The sequence below is a fragment of the Ascaphus truei genome, unplaced genomic scaffold (assembly GCF_040206685.1).
Source record: "Ascaphus truei isolate aAscTru1 unplaced genomic scaffold, aAscTru1.hap1 HAP1_SCAFFOLD_838, whole genome shotgun sequence".
Classification (NCBI taxonomy): Eukaryota; Metazoa; Chordata; class Amphibia; order Anura; family Ascaphidae; genus Ascaphus; species Ascaphus truei.
The window spans coordinates 1-17457 of NW_027457176.1; the positions used below are offsets into that span (position 1 = coordinate 1).

The 17457-nt window shown below is 54.8% G+C and overlaps 1 protein-coding gene across 1 annotated transcript; it reads right to left on the reverse strand.

Annotated features, from left to right (window-relative positions):
* Positions 1-179: 179 nt before the first annotated feature.
* Positions 180-17087, reverse strand: LOC142486393 (endonuclease 8-like 1; the record flags this gene model as incomplete). Its single annotated transcript, XM_075584990.1, has 2 exons — positions 17008-17087; positions 180-599 (listed from the first exon to the last, which is right to left on the reverse strand). A coding segment is annotated over exon 2 (416 nt), but the record flags the coding sequence as incomplete, so codon positions are not given.
* Between the last annotated feature and the right edge of the window lie 370 nt (positions 17088-17457).

Genomic DNA, 17457 nt, shown 5'->3' on the forward strand with positions numbered 1-17457 from the left:
CCCCCACCATACAGAAACCCCCCTCCCCCCACAATACAGAAACCCCCCTCCCCCCCATACAGAAACCCCCCTCCCCCCCACCATACAGAAACCCCCCTCCCCCCCACCATACAGAAACCCCCCTCCCCCCACCATACAGAAACCCCCCTCCCCCCCATACAGGACCCTCCTCTCCGCACCTGAACTTTTCGTACTCCAGCATCACACATGGGCCACGTCCCGGCTGCCACGTGCCATTCACCTGCCAGGTCCCAAAGCGCCGCGGGTCCACAAAGCAGAGCGCTCGCCGCGGGGTGTCCTTGGTGTAGAAGAGCAGGTGGGCGTGTTTGGGGAGCGTGTCCTCGCGGCTCAGCTTGAAACTCCCGGACATGCCGAACCTGAAGACCACGTCCATGGCCTCTCCCTGCGTCGGGGCGAGGGTCAGCATCACCTCCTTTCCCCGGGACGTGGCGCGGATAGTGTACTCCGGGCAGCAAAATGGCACCTCCGCGTTCTTGCTAACCACAGACTTCTCCACCGCGCCCGCGAAACGCAGCTCTGCGCAGGCCACATTGACAAAGAGGCTGGCGAGATGAAGCTCTGGACCCTCCGGCATCTCTCTATAATTACCAAGAGCAAAGAGACTGCGTTACGGAGAGAGAGACTGCGTTACGGAGAGAGAGACTGCGTTACGGAGAGAGAGACTGCGTTACGGAGAGAGAGGGAGACTGCGTTACGGAGAGAGAGACTGCGTTACGGAGAGAGAGAGACTGCGTTACGGAGAGAGGGAGAGACTGCGTTACGGAGAGAGAGAGACTGCGTTACGGAGAGAGAGGGAGACTGCGTTACGGAGAGAGAGGGAGACTGCGTTACGGAGAGAGAGGGAGACTGCGTTACGGAGAGAGAGAGACTGCGTTACGGAGAGAGAGAGACTGCGTTACGGAGAGAGAGGGAGACTGCGTTACGGAGAGAGAGAGAGACTGCGTTACGGAGAGAGAGGGGGAGACTGCGTTACGGAGAGAGAGAGAGACTGCGTTACGGAGAGAGGGAGAGACTGCGTTACGGAGAGAGAGGGAGACTGCGTTACGGAGAGAGAGGGAGACTGCGTTACGGAGAGAGAGACTGCGTTACGGGGAGAGAGAGAGAGAGACTGCGTTACGGAGAGAGAGGGAGACTGCGTTACGGAGAGAGAGAGAGACTGCGTTACGGAGAGAGAGGGAGACTGCGTTACGGAGAGAGAGGGAGACTGCGTTACGGAGAGAGAGAGAGACTGCGTTACGGAGAGAGAGAGAGACTGCGTTACGGAGAGAGGGAGAGACTGCGTTACGGAGAGAGAGGGAGAGACTGCGTTACGGAGAGAGAGAGAGACTGCGTTACGGAGAGAGGGAGAGAGACTGCGTTACGGAGAGAGAGACTGCGTTACGGAGAGAGAGGGAGACTGCGTTACGGAGAGAGAGGGAGACTGCGTTACGGAGAGAGGGAGACTGCGTTACGGAGAGAGAGAGACTGCGTTACGGAGAGAGAGAGAGACTGCGTTACGGAGAGAGAGAGACTGCGTTACGGAGAGAGGGGGAGACTGCGTTACGGAGAGAGAGAGAGACTGCGTTACGGAGAGAGAGGGAGACTGCGTTACGGAGAGAGAGAGAGACTGCGTTACGGAGAGAGAGGAGAGACTGCGTTACGGAGAGAGAGAGACTGCGTTACGGAGAGAGAGGGGGAGACTGCGTTACGGAGAGAGAGGGAGAGACTGCGTTACGGAGAGAGAGAGAGACTGCGTTACGGAGAGAGAGGGAGAGACTGTGTTACGGAGAGAGAGGGAGACTGCGTTACGGAGAGAGAGAGACTGCGTTACGGAGAGAGGGGGAGACTGCGTTACGGAGAGAGAGGGAGAGACTGCGTTATGGAGAGAGAGGGGGAGACTGCGTTATGGAGAGAGAGGGGAGACTGCGTTACGGAGAGAGAGAGACTGCGTTACGGAGAGAGAGAGAGACTGCGTTACGGAGAGAGGGGGAGACTGCGTTACGGAGAGAGAGAGAGAGAGACTGCGTTACGGAGAGAGAGAGGGAGACTGCGTTACGGAGAGAGAGAGAGAGACTGCGTTACGGAGAGAGGGAGAGACTGCGTTACGGAGAGAGAGGGAGACTGCGTTACGGAGAGAGGGAGACTGCGTTACGGAGAGAGAGAGACTGTGTTACGGAGAGAGAGGGGGAGACTGCGTTACGGAGAGAGAGAGACTGCGTTACGGAGAGAGAGAGACTGCGTTACGGAGAGAGAGGGGGAGACTGCGTTACGGAGAGAGAGACAGACTGCGTTACGGAGAGAGAGGGAGACTGCGTTACGGAGAGAGAGGGGGAGACTGCGTTACGGAGAGAGAGAGACTGCGTTACGGAGAGAGAGAGAGACTGCGTTACGGAGAGAGAGGGAGAGACTGCGTTACGGAGAGAGAGGGAGACTGCGTTACGGAGAGAGAGACTGCGTTACGGAGAGAGAGAGACTGCGTTACGGAGAGAGAGGGAGAGACTGCGTTACGGAGAGAGAGACACTGCGTTACGGAGAAAGAGACTGCGTTACGGAGAGAGAGAGACTGCGTTACGGAGAGAGGGGGAGACTGCGTTACGGAGAGAGAGAGAGACTGCGTTACGGAGAGAGAGACAGACTGCGTTACGGAGAGAGAGGGAGACTGCGTTACGGAGAGAGAGAGAGACTGCGTTACGGAGAGAGAGAGGGAGACTGCGTTACGGAGAGAGAGGGGGAGACTGCGTTACGGAGAGAGAGAGAGAGAGACTGCGTTACGGAGAGAGAGAGACTGTGTTACGGAGAGAGAGGGGGAGACTGCGTTACGGAGAGAGAGAGAGACTGCGTTACGGAGAGAGAGAGACTGTGTTACGGAGAGAGAGAGAGACTGCGTTACGGAGAGAGAGAGACTGTGTTACGGAGAGAGAGGGGAGACTGCGTTACGGAGAGAGAGAGAGACTGCGTTACGGAGAGAGAGAGACTGTGTTACGGAGAGAGGGGAGACTGCGTTACGGAGAGAGAGAGACTGCGTTACGGAGAGAGAGAGACTGCGTTACGGAGAGAGAGGGGGAGACTGCGTTACGGAGAGAGAGACAGACTGCGTTACGGAGAGAGAGGGAGACTGCGTTACGGAGAGAGAGGGGGAGACTGCGTTACGGAGAGAGAGAGACTGCGTTACGGAGAGAGAGAGAGACTGCGTTACGGAGAGAGAGGGAGAGACTGCGTTACGGAGAGAGAGGGAGACTGCGTTACGGAGAGAGAGACTGCGTTACGGAGAGAGAGAGACTGCGTTACGGAGAGAGAGGGAGAGACTGCGTTACGGAGAGAGAGACACTGCGTTACGGAGAAAGAGACTGCGTTACGGAGAGAGAGAGACTGCGTTACGGAGAGAGGGGGAGACTGCGTTACGGAGAGAGAGAGAGACTGCGTTACGGAGAGAGAGACAGACTGCGTTACGGAGAGAGAGGGAGACTGCGTTACGGAGAGAGAGAGAGACTGCGTTACGGAGAGAGAGAGACTGCGTTACGGAGAGAGAGAGAGACTGCGTTACGGAGAGAGAGAGACTGCGTTACGGAGAGAGAGAGAGACTGCGTTACGGAGAGAGGGAGACTGCGTTACGGAGAGAGAGGGAGACTGCGTTACGGAGAGAGAGAGACTGCGTTACGGAGAGAGAGGGAGACTGCGTTACGGAGAGAGAGAGAGACTGCGTTACGGAGAGAGGGGGAGACTGCGTTACGGAGAGAGGGGGAGACTGCGTTACGGAGAGAGAGAGAGAGACTGCGTTACGGAGAGAGAGAGAGACTGCGTTACGGAGAGAGAGAGAGACTGCGTTACGGAGAGAGAGAGAGACTGCGTTACGGAGAGAGAGGGAGACTGCGTTACGGAGAGAGAGAGAGACTGCGTTACGGAGAGAGAGACTGCTTTACGGAGAGAGAGAGACTGCGTTACGGAGAGAGGGGAGACTGCGTTACGGAGAGAGGGAGAGACTGCGTTACGGAGAGAGGGAGACTGCGTTACGGAGAGAGAGAGACTGCGTTACGGAGAGAGAGAGACTGCGTTACGGAGAGAGAGAGAGACTGCGTTATGGAGAGAGAGGGAGACTGCGTTACGGAGAGAGGGAGACTGCGTTACGGAGAGAGGGAGACTGCGTTACGGAGAGAGAGAGAGACTGCGTTACGGAGAGAGGGAGACTGCGTTACGGAGAGAGAGAGACTGCGTTACGGAGAGAGGGAGAGACTGCGTTACGGAGAGAGAGAGGGAGACTGCGTTACGGAGAGAGAGAGGGAGACTGCGTTACGGAGAGAGAGAGAGAGAGAGACTGCGTTAAGGAGAGAGAGGGAGACTGCGTTACGGAGAGAGAGGAGACTGCGTTACGCAGAGAGAGAGAGACTGCGTTACGGAGAGAGAGAGAGACTGCGTTACGGAGAGAGAGAGAGACTGCGTTACGGAGAGAGAGAGAGACTGCGTTACGGAGAGAGAGGGAGACTGCGTTACGGAGAGAGAGACTGCGTTACGGAGAGAGAGACTGCGTTACGGAGAGAGAGAGGACTGCGTTACGGAGAGAGAGGGAGACTGCGTTACGGAGAGAGAGAGAGAGGGACAGCGTTACGGAGAGAGAGAGACTGTGTTACGGAGAGAGAGAGACTGTGTTACGGAGAGAGGGGGAGACTGCGTTACGGAGAGAGAGAGAGACTGCGTTACGGAGAGAGAGAGACTGTGTTACGGAGAGAGGGGGAGACTGCGTTACGGAGAGAGAGAGACTGCGTTACGGAGAGAGAGAGACTGCGTTACGGAGAGAGAGGGGGAGACTGCGTTACGGAGAGAGAGACAGACTGCGTTACGGAGAGAGAGGGAGACTGCGTTACGGAGAGAGAGGGGGAGACTGCGTTACGGAGAGAGAGAGACTGCGTTACGGAGAGAGAGAGAGACTGCGTTACGGAGAGAGAGGGAGAGACTGCGTTACGGAGAGAGAGGGAGACTGCGTTACGGAGAGAGAGACTGCGTTACGGAGAGAGAGAGACTGCGTTACGGAGAGAGAGGGAGAGACTGCGTTACGGAGAGAGAGACACTGCGTTACGGAGAAAGAGACTGCGTTACGGAGAGAGAGAGACTGCGTTACGGAGAGAGGGGGAGACTGCGTTACGGAGAGAGAGAGAGACTGCGTTACGGAGAGAGAGACAGACTGCGTTACGGAGAGAGAGGGAGACTGCGTTACGGAGAGAGAGAGAGACTGCGTTACGGAGAGAGAGAGACTGCGTTACGGAGAGAGAGAGAGACTGCGTTACGGAGAGAGAGAGACTGCGTTACGGAGAGAGAGAGAGACTGCGTTACGGAGAGAGGGAGACTGCGTTACGGAGAGAGAGGGAGACTGCGTTACGGAGAGAGAGAGAGACTGCGTTACGGAGAGAGAGGGAGACTGCGTTACGGAGAGAGAGAGAGACTGCGTTACGGAGAGAGGGGGAGACTGCGTTACGGAGAGAGGGGGAGACTGCGTTACGGAGAGAGAGAGAGAGACTGCGTTACGGAGAGAGAGAGAGACTGCGTTACGGAGAGAGAGAGAGAGACTGCGTTACGGAGAGAGAGAGAGACTGCGTTACGGAGAGAGAGGGAGACTGCGTTACGGAGAGAGAGAGAGACTGCGTTACGGAGAGAGAGACTGCTTTACGGAGAGAGAGAGACTGCGTTACGGAGAGAGGGGGAGACTGCGTTACGGAGAGAGGGAGAGACTGCGTTACGGAGAGAGGGAGACTGCGTTACGGAGAGAGAGAGACTGCGTTACGGAGAGAGAGAGACTGCGTTACGGAGAGAGAGAGAGACTGCGTTATGGAGAGAGAGGGAGACTGCGTTACGGAGAGAGGGAGACTGCGTTACGGAGAGAGGGAGACTGCGTTACGGAGAGAGAGAGAGACTGCGTTACGGAGAGAGGGAGACTGCGTTACGGAGAGAGAGAGACTGCGTTACGGAGAGAGGGAGAGACTGCGTTACGGAGAGAGAGAGGGAGACTGCGTTACGGAGAGAGAGAGGGAGACTGCGTTACGGAGAGAGAGAGAGAGAGAGAGACTGCGTTAAGGAGAGAGAGGGAGACTGCGTTACGGAGAGAGAGGGAGACTGCGTTACGCAGAGAGAGAGAGACTGCGTTACGGAGAGAGAGAGAGACTGCGTTACGGAGAGAGAGAGAGACTGCGTTACGGAGAGAGAGAGAGACTGCGTTACGGAGAGAGAGGGAGACTGCGTTACGGAGAGAGAGACTGCGTTACGGAGAGAGAGACTGCGTTACGGAGAGAGAGAGGACTGCGTTACGGAGAGAGAGGGAGACTGCGTTACGGAGAGAGAGAGAGAGGGACAGCGTTACGGAGAGAGAGAGAGACTGCGTTACGGAGAGAGGGGGAGACTGCGTTACGGAGAGAGGGGGAGACTGCGTTACGGAGAGAGAGAGAGAGACTGCATTACGGAGAGAGAGAGACTGCGTTACGGAGAGAGAGGGAGACTGCGTTACGGAGAGAGAGAGAGACTGCGTTACGGAGAGAGAGGGAGAGACTGCGTTACGGAGAGAGGGGGAGAGACTGCGTTACGGAGAGAGAGAGAGAGACTGCGTTACAGAGAGAGAGAGAGACTGCGTTACGGAGAGAGGGGGAGACTGCGTTACGGAGAGAGAGGGGGAGACTGCGTTACGGAGAGAGAGACTGCGTTACGGAGAGAGAGGGAGACTGCGTTACGGAGAGAGAGAGGGACTGCGTTACGGAGAGAGAGAGAGAGACTGCGTTACGGAGAGAGAGAGAGAGACTACGTTACGGAGAGAGAGAGACTGCGTTACGGAGAGAGGGAGAGACTGTGTTACGGAGAGAGGGAGAGACTGCGTTACGGAGAGAGAGGGAGACTGCGTTACGGAGAGAGAGAGAGACTGCGTTACGGAGAGAGAGACTGCGTTACGGAGAGAGGGGGGGAGAATGCGTTACGGAGAGAGAGGGAGACTGCGTTACGGAGAGAGAGACTGCGTTACGGAGAGAGAGAGAGACTGCGTTACGGAGAGAGAGAGAGACTGCGTTACGGAGAGAGAGAGAAACTGCGTTACGGAGAGAGAGGGAGAGACTGTGTTACGGAGAGAGGGAGAGACTGTGTTACGGAGAGAGGGAGAGACTGCGTTACGGAGAGAGGGAGAGACTGCGTTACGGAGAGAGAGAGAGACTGCGTTACGGAGAGAGGGAGAGACTGCGTTACGGAGAGAGGGAGAGACTGCGTTACGGAGAGAGAGGGAGACTGCGTTACGGAGAGAGAGGGAGACTGCGTTACGGAGAGAGAGAGAGACTGCGTTACGGAGAGAGAGAGAGAGACTGCGTTACGGAGAGAGAGGGAGACTGCGTTACGGAGAGAGAGAGACTGCGTTACGGAGAGAGAGGGAGACTGCGTTACGGAGAGAGAGAGAGACTGCGTTACGGAGAGAGAGAGAGACTGCGTTACGGAGAGAGAGAGAAACTGCGTTACGGAGAGAGAGGGAGAGTGTGTTACGGAGGGAGGGAGAGACTGCGTTACGGAGAGAGAGAGAGACTGCGTTACGGAGAGAGGGAGAGACTGCGTTACGGAGAGAGAGGGAGACTGCGTTACGGAGAGAGAGAGAGAGACTGCGTTACGGAGAGAGGGAGAGACTGCGTTACGGAGAGAGAGAGAGACTGCGTTACGGAGAGAGAGGGAGACTGCGTTACGGAGAGAGAGGGGGACTGCGTTACGGAGAGAGAGAGAGACTGCGTTACGGAGAGAGAGAGAGACTGCGTTACGGAGAGAGAGAGAGACTGCGTTACGGAGAGAGAGGGGGAGACTGCGTTACGGAGAGAGAGACTGCGTTACGGAGAGAGAGAGAGACTGCGTTACGGAGAGAGAGAGACTGCGTTACGGAGAGAGAGAGAGAGACTGCGTTACGGAGAGAGGGAGAGACTGCGTTACGGAGAGAGGGAGAGACTGCGTTACGGAGAGAGAGAGAGACTGCGTTACGGAGAGAGAGAGAGACTGCGTTACGGAGAGAGAGGGAGACTGCGTTACGGAGAGAGAGAGAGACTGCGTTACGGAGAGAGAGAGACTGCGTTACGGGGAGAGAGGGAGACTGCGTTACGGAGAGAGAGACACTGCGTTACGGAGAGAGGGAGAGACTGCGTTACGGAGAGAGAGAGAGACTGCGTTACGGAGAGAGAGAGAGACTGCGTTACGGAGAGAGACTGCGTTACGGAGAGAGAGAGAGACTGCGTTACGGAGAGAGGGAGACTGCGTTACGGAGAGAGAGAGAGACTGCGTTACGGAGAGAGAGAGAGACTGCGTTACAGAGAGAGGGAGACTGCGTTACGGAGAGAGAGAGACTGCGTTACGGAGAGAGAGAGAGACTGCGTTACGGAGAGAGAGAGAGACTGCGTTACGGAGAGAGACTGCGTTACGGAGAGAGAGAGAGACTGCGTTACGGAGAGAGGGAGACTGCGTTACGGAGAGAGAGGGAGACTGCGTTACGGAGAGAGAGAGAGAGAGACTGCGTTACGGAGAGAGACTGCGTTACGGAGAGAGAGAGACTGCGTTACAGAGAGAGGGAGACTGCGTTACGGAGAGAGAGACTGCGTTACAGAGAGAGGGAGACTGCGTTACGGAGAGAGAGGGAGACTGCGTTACGGAGAGAGAGGGAGACTGCGTTACGGAGAGAGAGACTGCGTTACGGAGAGAGAGGGAGACTGCGTTACGGAGAGAGAGAGAGACTGCGTTACGGAGAGAGAGGGAGACTGCGTTACGGAGAGAGAGAGAGAGAGACTGCGTTACGGAGAGAGACTGCGTTACGGAGAGAGACTGCGTTACAGAGAGAGGGAGACTGCGTTACGGAGAGAGAGACTGCGTTACAGAGAGAGGGAGACTGCGTTACGGAGAGAGAGGGAGACTGCGTTACGGAGAGAGAGGGAGACTGCGTTACGGAGAGAGAGAGAGACTGCGTTACGGAGAGAGAGGGAGACTGCGTTACGGAGAGAGGAGACTGCGTTACGGAGAGAGAGGGAGACTGCGTTACGGAGAGAGAGAGAGACTGCGTTACGGAGAGAGAGAGAAACTGCGTTACGGAGAGAGAGGGAGACTGCGTTACGGAGAGAGAGAGAGAGAGACTGCGTTACGGAGAGAGGGAGAGACTGCGTTACGGAGAGAGAGAGAGAGAGACTGCGTTACGGAGAGAGGGAGAGACTGCGTTACAGAGAGAGGGAGACTGCGTTACGGAGAGAGAGGGAGACTGCGTTACGGAGAGAGAGGGAGACTGCGTTACGGAGAGAGAGAGAGACTGCGTTACGGAGAGAGAGGGAGACTGCGTTACGGAGAGAGAGAGAGACTGCGTTACGGAGAGAGAGGGAGACTGCGTTACGGAGAGAGAGAGAGAGAGACTGCGTTACGGAGAGAGACTGCGTTACGGAGAGAGACTGCGTTACAGAGAGAGGGAGACTGCGTTACGGAGAGAGAGACTGCGTTACAGAGAGAGGGAGACTGCGTTACGGAGAGAGAGGGAGACTGCGTTACGGAGAGAGAGGGAGACTGCGTTACGGAGAGAGAGAGAGACTGCGTTACGGAGAGAGAGGGAGACTGCGTTACGGAGAGAGGAGACTGCGTTACGGAGAGAGAGAGAGACTGCGTTACGGAGAGAGGGAGACTGCGTTACGGAGAGAGGAGACTGCGTTACGGAGAGAGAGAGAGACTGCGTTACGGAGAGAGAGAGAGACTGCGTTACGGAGAGAGAGAGAAACTGCGTTACGGAGAGAGAGGGAGACTGCGTTACGGAGAGAGAGAGAGAGAGACTGCGTTACGGAGAGAGGGAGAGACTGCGTTACGGAGAGAGGGAGACACTGCGTTACGGAGAGAGAGAGACTGCGTTACGGAGAGAGAGAGACTGCGTTACGGAGAGAGAGAGACTGCGTTACGGAGAGAGAGAGACTGCGTTACGGAGAGAGAGAGACTGCGTTACGGAGAGAGAGAGACTGCGTTACGGAGAGAGAGAGAGAGAGACTGCGTTACGGAGAGAGAGGGAGAGACTGCGTTACGGAGAGAGAGGGAGAGACTGCGTTACGGAGAGAGAGGGAGAGACTGCGTTACGGAGAGAGAGAGAGAGAGACTGCGTTACGGAGAGAGAGGGAGAGACTGCGTTACGGAGAGAGAGGGAGAGACTGCGTTACGGAGAGAGAGGGAGAGACTGCGTTACGGAGAGAGAGGGAGAGACTGCGTTACGGAGAGAGAGAGACTGCGTTACGGAGAGAGAGAGACTGCGTTACGGAGAGAGAGAGACTGCGTTACGGAGAGAGAGAGACTGCGTTACGGAGAGAGAGAGACTGCGTTCCGGAGAGAGAGAGACTGCATTACGGAGAGAGAGACTGCGTTACGGAGAGAGACTGCGTTACGGAGAGAGACTGCGTTACGGAGAGAGACTGCGTTATGGAGAGAGACTGCGTTACGGAGAGAGACTGCGTTACGGAGAGAGAGAGACTGCGTTACGGAGAGATAGAGACTGCGTTACGGAGAGAGACTGCGTTACGGAGAGATAGAGACTGCGTTACGGAGAGAGAGACTGCGTTACGGAGAGAGAGACTGCGTTACGGAGAGAGAGACTGCGTTACGGAGAGATAGAGACGGCGTTACGGAGAGAGAGACTGCGTTACGGAGAGAGAGAGAGACTGCGTTACGGAGAGAGACTGCGTTACGGAGAGAGACTGCGTTACGGAGAGAGAGAGACTGCGTTACGGAGAGATAGAGACTGCGTTACGGAGAGAGACTGCGTTACGGAGAGATAGAGACTGCGTTACGGAGAGAGAGACTGCGTTACGGAGAGAGACTGCGTTACGGAGAGAGACTGCGTTACGGAGAGAGAGAGACTGCGTTACGGAGAGAGAGAGACTGCGTTCCGGAGAGAGACTGCATTACGGAGAGAGAGACTGCGTTACGGAGAGAGACTGCGTTACGGAGAGAGACTGCGTTACGGAGAGAGACTGCGTTACGGAGAGAGACTGCGTTATGGAGAGAGACTGCGTTACGGAGAGAGAGAGACTGCGTTACGGAGAGAGAGAGACTGCGTTACGGAGAGATAGAGACTGCGTTACGGAGAGAGACTGCGTTACGGAGAGATAGAGACTGCGTTACGGAGAGAGAGACTGCGTTACGGAGAGAGAGACTGCGTTACGGAGAGAGAGACTGCGTTACGGAGAGATAGAGACGGCGTTACGGAGAGAGAGACTGCGTTACGGAGAGAGAGAGAGACTGCGTTACGGAGAGTGCGTTACAGAGAGAGAGACTGCGTTACTGAGAGAGAGAGAGACTGCGTTACGGAGAGAGAGACTGCGTTACGGAGAGAGAGAGAGACTGCGTTACGGAGAGAGAGACTGCGTTACGGAGAGAGAGACTGCGTTACGGAGAGTGCGTTACAGAGAGAGAGACTGCGTTACTGAGAGAGAGAGACTGCGAGAGAGAAGACTGCAGGGGGGATTCAGCAGTGTCTCCTATTGTGTATATATCCCCTCAAACCTCCCTCCAAATAACTTAGGGAGAGATACTTGTGCTGAAAAGGGCCACCTAAGGTACCCTGGGAGATATGCTAATGCATATGCAAAGTATATTTAAATAAGTCACATCACCTATTTCCTAAAAGGCTATCCATAACAACTATACTGAGTTGACTACCCTAAGACACCTAGTGACCGGAATAGTGTACTGGTGTCAGACCCAAAAGGACCAGAAGCCACCACCACTGCTTTTTTAAGCAGCAGCTCTAACAGTGTGAGCACAGTGTCTCTTCCTAAGTTATTTGGAGGGAGATTTGAGGGGACACACTAAAATTGAACTCCTACTCCTTCGCCTGTCCCTCCCAGCGGCCAAGACCCAACGATGGATTTTGAAGAATCCGGGTGGCCTTCCAGCGCATTTCATTCAGCGGATTGGATTTGAGATGAAAAGCTCGGGAAAATGCGTGGAACGGATTCAGACTGGTTTGCTCATGTCTAGTTCCAATCACACACAGAGAGAAAGAAAAGAGACCAAAGAGAGAGAGAAAGAGAGAGTGAGAGTGAGAGTGAGAGTGAGAGTGAGAGTGAGAGTGAGAGTGAGAGTGAGAGTGAGAGTGAGAGTGAGAGAGAGAGAGAGAGAGAGAGAGAGAGAGAGAGAGAGAGAGAGAGAGAGAGAGAGAGAGAGAGAGAGACAGAGAGAGAGAGATTGCTTTCCATTCACAGAAAGACTACATTCCAATCATATAGAGCGAGAGGAGGCTGGGTTAGAGTCAGAGTGACAGCACGAGTGGAGGCTGGGTAACAGTCAGTGAGAGCTCGAGTGGAGGCTGGGTTAGTCAGTGAGAGCCCGAGTGGAGGCTGGGTTAGAGTCAGTGAGAGCCCGAGTGGAGGCTGGGTTACAGTCAGTGAGAGCACGAGTGGAGGCTGGGTTAAAGTCAGTGAGAGCACGAGTGGAGGCTGGGTAACAGACAGTGAGAGAACAAGTGGAGGCTGGGTTACAGATAGTGAGAGCATGAGTGGAGGCTGGGTTAGAGTCAGAGTGAGAGCACAAGTGGAGGCTTGGTTACAGACAGTGAGAGCACGAGTGGAGGCTAGGTTAGAGTCAGAGTGAGAGCACGAGTGGAGGCTGGGTTAGCGTCAGTGAGAGCACGAGTGGAGGCTGGGTTAGCGTCAGTGAGAGCACGAGTTGAGGCTGGGTTACAGTCAGTGATAGCACGAGTGGAGGCTGGGTTACAGTCAGTGATAGCACGAGTGGAGGCTGGGTTACAGTCAGTGATAGCACGAGTGGAGGCTGGGTTACAGTCAGTGATAGCACGAGTGGAGGCTGGGTTACAGTCAGTGATAGCACGAGTGGAGGCTAGGTTAGAGTCAGAGTGAGAGCACAAGTGGAGGCTGGGTTAGCATCAGTGAGAGCACGAGTGGAGGCTGGGTTAGCGTCAGTGAGAGCACGAGTGGAGGCTGGGTTAGCGTCAGTGAGAGCACGAGTGGAGGCTGGGTTACAGTCAGTGAGAGCACGAGTTGAGGCTGGGTTACAGTCAGTGATAGCACGAGTGGAGGCTGGGTTACAGTCAGTGATAGCACGAGTTGAGGCTGGGTTACAGTCAGTGATAGCACGAGTTGAGGCTGGGTTACAGTCAGTGATAGCACGAGTGGAGGCTGGGTTACAGTCAGTGATAGCACGAGTGGAGGCTAGGTTAGAGTCAGAGTGACAGCAGGAATGGAGGCTGGGTTAGCGACAGTGAGAGCTCTAGTGGAGGCTGGGTTAGAGTCAGAGTGAGAGCATGAGTGGAGGTTGGATTTGGCCGGGTTACCAGGACGACGCGTCGCTGGAAGGTAAGTGTATTATAGACTCCTCGTGCGGGCCCCCCGGCATTTAATTTAAATGCCAGTGAGGGAGAGCGCGGGACCTCTATAACTGCCGCACCCCCCCCCTCGAAAATCTTGCGCCCTGCACCCCCCAGTTTGCGCACCACTGTACTAGGCGACAGGGAGGCGTGGCCGTGACGTCACATAAGCGGTTCGCCCTCATTGGCTGAACCACGCACGTTTCTCGGCCGTCGTGCGGCACAAACAAAGTTATTTGTCTGGCCGAGAATCGAGGTAGCGCGCTCTATGGCCGGCCTCACAGAGGTACAGCCTTTTGTTCGAGGCACGCACGGCCACTATAATCGCAGCCTTAGAGTGAGAGAGCAGTCAGGGATTCTGGGTAATGACATGACAATGACCACTCAGTGTGCCAGGTTCATATTGCAAAACCAGTAACCAACCTCACACTGACGAGACCCACAAGGTCTGTGACTAGGTTACTGGCCATGCACTTCTTTACCCCAGGCGGTGCTGAAAAAGCTAGTACAAAGTGACACGGTGTGCTCATTTGCATATCACTACCCAGAACCCCTGGCTGCAGTGGAAGCATATATGGGGAAAGGCAGGTTTATGGCCCTGAGATTGACCTGTGCAAACCCTTGTTAAACATCAGACAAAAGGGAGCAGCCAGAGGAAATCAAACCCCTCCCACGTCTCAGCTCATTGTGTTTATATAATAACCTTAAATAATGATTTATAAATTACCTATGTGTGTCAGATTTGGGTATAAAGGTGTCAATCACTCAGACGTGACCCATTAACCCTGTCACTGCCATTAGTACACTTTGCCGCAAGGAGGGACTGACCCCTTAATCCTGTCACTGCCATTATTACACTTTGCCCCTAGGAAGGAACTGACCACTTATCCCTGTCACTGCCATTTTTACACTTTGCCCCCTAGGAGGGACAGATCCCTTAACCCTGTCACTAGTACACTTTACCCTTAGGAAGGAACTGACCACTTAACCCTGTCACTGCCATTAGTACACTTTACCCTTAGGAAGGAACTGACCACTTAACCCTGTCACTGCCATTAGTACACTTTTCGATTTGTGGAAATTACGTTGGGTGAATGATGCAGACTTGTGATATGTATATATGTATATCTTTATTTATATAGCACCCACAGCTGTACTTGGCGCTTTACAAGAGAGAGAATACAGTACAGGGAATTACAGTACAATAAGATCAGACACTGGAAAAGGAAATCCCTGCCCCGGAGAACTTACAATCTAAGTGGTTTGATGGGAGAGTTAGACAGCAGGTGAGGGAATAAGTGCAGTAGATGGCAGCCATTGGAAGGAGTTTCCAGCGATCGCGACCAAGCCGTCACTCCATCGCGCTTACTATAAGCGCACGCGACGGCGGCAATGCATTTGTTTTGACGCGACGTCGCGCAGCTGTCGCCGGCACTATAAGCGCAGCCTTAGTCCAATAAAAGGTATCGCACCCCCTACTCCCTCTTGCTCCTGTGTTGCTACATGGAAGAAAGGATCACCGATCAGAGCGGATATGTACTGTAGGGAGGAGCAGGTGAACGGAGAGCTTTGGGGGAGAAACTTGTAGGTGCTCTGAAATTTGATGGGAAGCCAGGAGAGGGATTTAAGGAGGCGATGACCTAAGACTTTTTTGATATACACCCCCCTGCCAGCCACACCTCGTGTGATATACACCGCACACATTCCTATCCTCCTCTTGTGTAACCTGAGCAAGGGTCAGGTTGTATAACTAAAATCAGCCCCCCCTCCCCGTACCTGTATGTATGTCTTTATTTATATAGCGCCATTAATGTACATAGCGCTTCACTGCAGTAAAACACGTGACAATCATATATATATATATATATATATATATATATATATATATATATATATATATATATATATATATATAACAAATAACAGATCATGGAACTAAGTGCCTCAGACATAAAAGTAACATTGTAGAAGAGGAGTCCCTGCTCCGAAGAGCTTACAATCTAATTGGTGGGGAGAACGCACAGAGACAGTAGGAGGAGTTCTGGTAAGTGCTTCTGTAGGGGGCCAAGCTTTATGTATCGTGTATAGTACAATATTAGCCACGGTATTACCTGCCCTCTCCTCCATGTATCTGCAGAAATGCCCTCTCCCTGTACCTGCCCCCACTATGTGCCATCTCCCTGTATCTGCCCCCACTATGTGACTCCTCCCTGTATCTGCCCCCACTATGTGACCCCTCCCTGTATCTGCCCCCACTATGTGACCCCTCCCTGTATCTGCCCCCACTATGTGACCCCTCCCTGTATCTGCCCCCACTATGTGACCCCTCCCTGTATCTGCCCCCACTATGTGACCCCTCCTTGTATCTGCCCCCACTATGTGCCCTCTCCCGGTATCTGCCCCCACTATGTGCCCCCTCCCTGTATCTGCCCCCACTATGTGCCCCCTCCCTGTATCTGCCCCCACTATGTGCCCCATCCCTGTATCTGCCCCCACTATGTGACCTCTCCCTGTACCTGCCCCCACTATGTGACCTCTCCCTGTACCTGCCCCCACTATGTGACCTCTCCCGGTACCTGCCCCCACTATGTGCCCTCTCCCTGTATCTGCCCCCACTATGTGACCTCTCCCGGTACCTGCCCCCACTATGTGCCCTCTCCCTGTATCTACCCCCACTGTGCCCTCTCCCTGTATCTGCCCCCACTATGTGACCTCTCCCTGTACCTGCCCCCACTATGTGACCTCTCCCTGTACCTGCCCCCACTATGTGACCTCTCCCTGTACCTGCCCCCACTATGTGACCTCTCCCGGTACCTGCCCCCACTATGTGCCCTCTCCCTGTATCTGCCCCCACTATGTGCCCCCTCCCTGTATCTGCCCCCACTATGTGACCCCTCCCTGTATCTGCCCCCACTATGTGACCCCTCCCTGTATCTGCCCCCACTATGTGCCCTCTCCCGGTACCTGCCCCCACTATGTGACCTCTCCCTGTATCTGCCCCCACTATGTGACCTCTCCCGGTACCTGCCCCCACTATGTGCCCCCTCCCTGTATCTGCCCCCACTATGTGACCCCTCCCTGTATCTGCCCCCACTATGTGACCCCTCCCTGTATTTGCCCCCACTATGTGACCCCTCCCTGTATTTGCCCCCACTATGTGACCCCTCCCTGTATCTGCCCCCACTATGTGACCCCTCCCTGTATCTGCCCCCACTATGTGACCCCTCCCTGTATCTGCCCCCACTATGTGACCCTTCCCTGTATCTGCCCCCACTATGTGACCCCTCCCTGTATCTGCCCCCACTATGTGCCCCCTCCCTGTATCTGCCCCCACTATGTGACCCCTCCCTGTATCTGCCCCACTATGTGCCCTCTCCCTGTATCTACCCCCACTGTGCCCTCTCCCTGTATCTGCCCCCTCTGTGAGCCCTCTCCCTGTATCTGCCCCCACTGTGTGCCCTCTCCCTGTATCTGCCCCACTGTGTGCCCTCTCCCTGTATCTGCCCCCACTGTATGCCCTCTCCCTGTATCTGCCCCCACTGTGTGCCCTCTCCCTGTATCTGCCCCCTCTGTGTGCCCTCTCCCTGTATCTGCCCCAACTATGTGCCCTCTCCCTGTATCTGCCCCCATTACCTGCCCTCTCCTTCCTATACCTGCCCCCACCTCCCTGTACTTGCCTCCTGTATCTCCCCCAGTTGCCTCTGTTCCGCTCTCTCGCGTTTCCCTGCTGTCCCTTCTGTAGCTGCACCGTCCGTGTCTTCCTATTGGCTGATTCAAGGTTAGAGGCGTGGCCTGGTGCAGCTGCGCATGCCGGGATATGTAGTTCTCTGCTAGATCATGGTCTAGGGGTGAAGTCCCATTCATAAAAATAAATACGTGTCCTCTAATCAACTACATGACGAGGGACAGGGGGAGGAGAGGGAGGATATATACAGACACAGGGAGAAAAGCTGCCACTATATACAGACACAGGGAGAAAAGCTGACACTCTATAAACAGATACTGGGAGAAGAGCTAACACTCTATAAACAGATACTGGGAGAAGAGCTGCCACTATAAACACATACAGTGGGAAGAGCTGACACTCTATAAACAGATACAGGGAGAAGAGCTGACACTCTATAAAC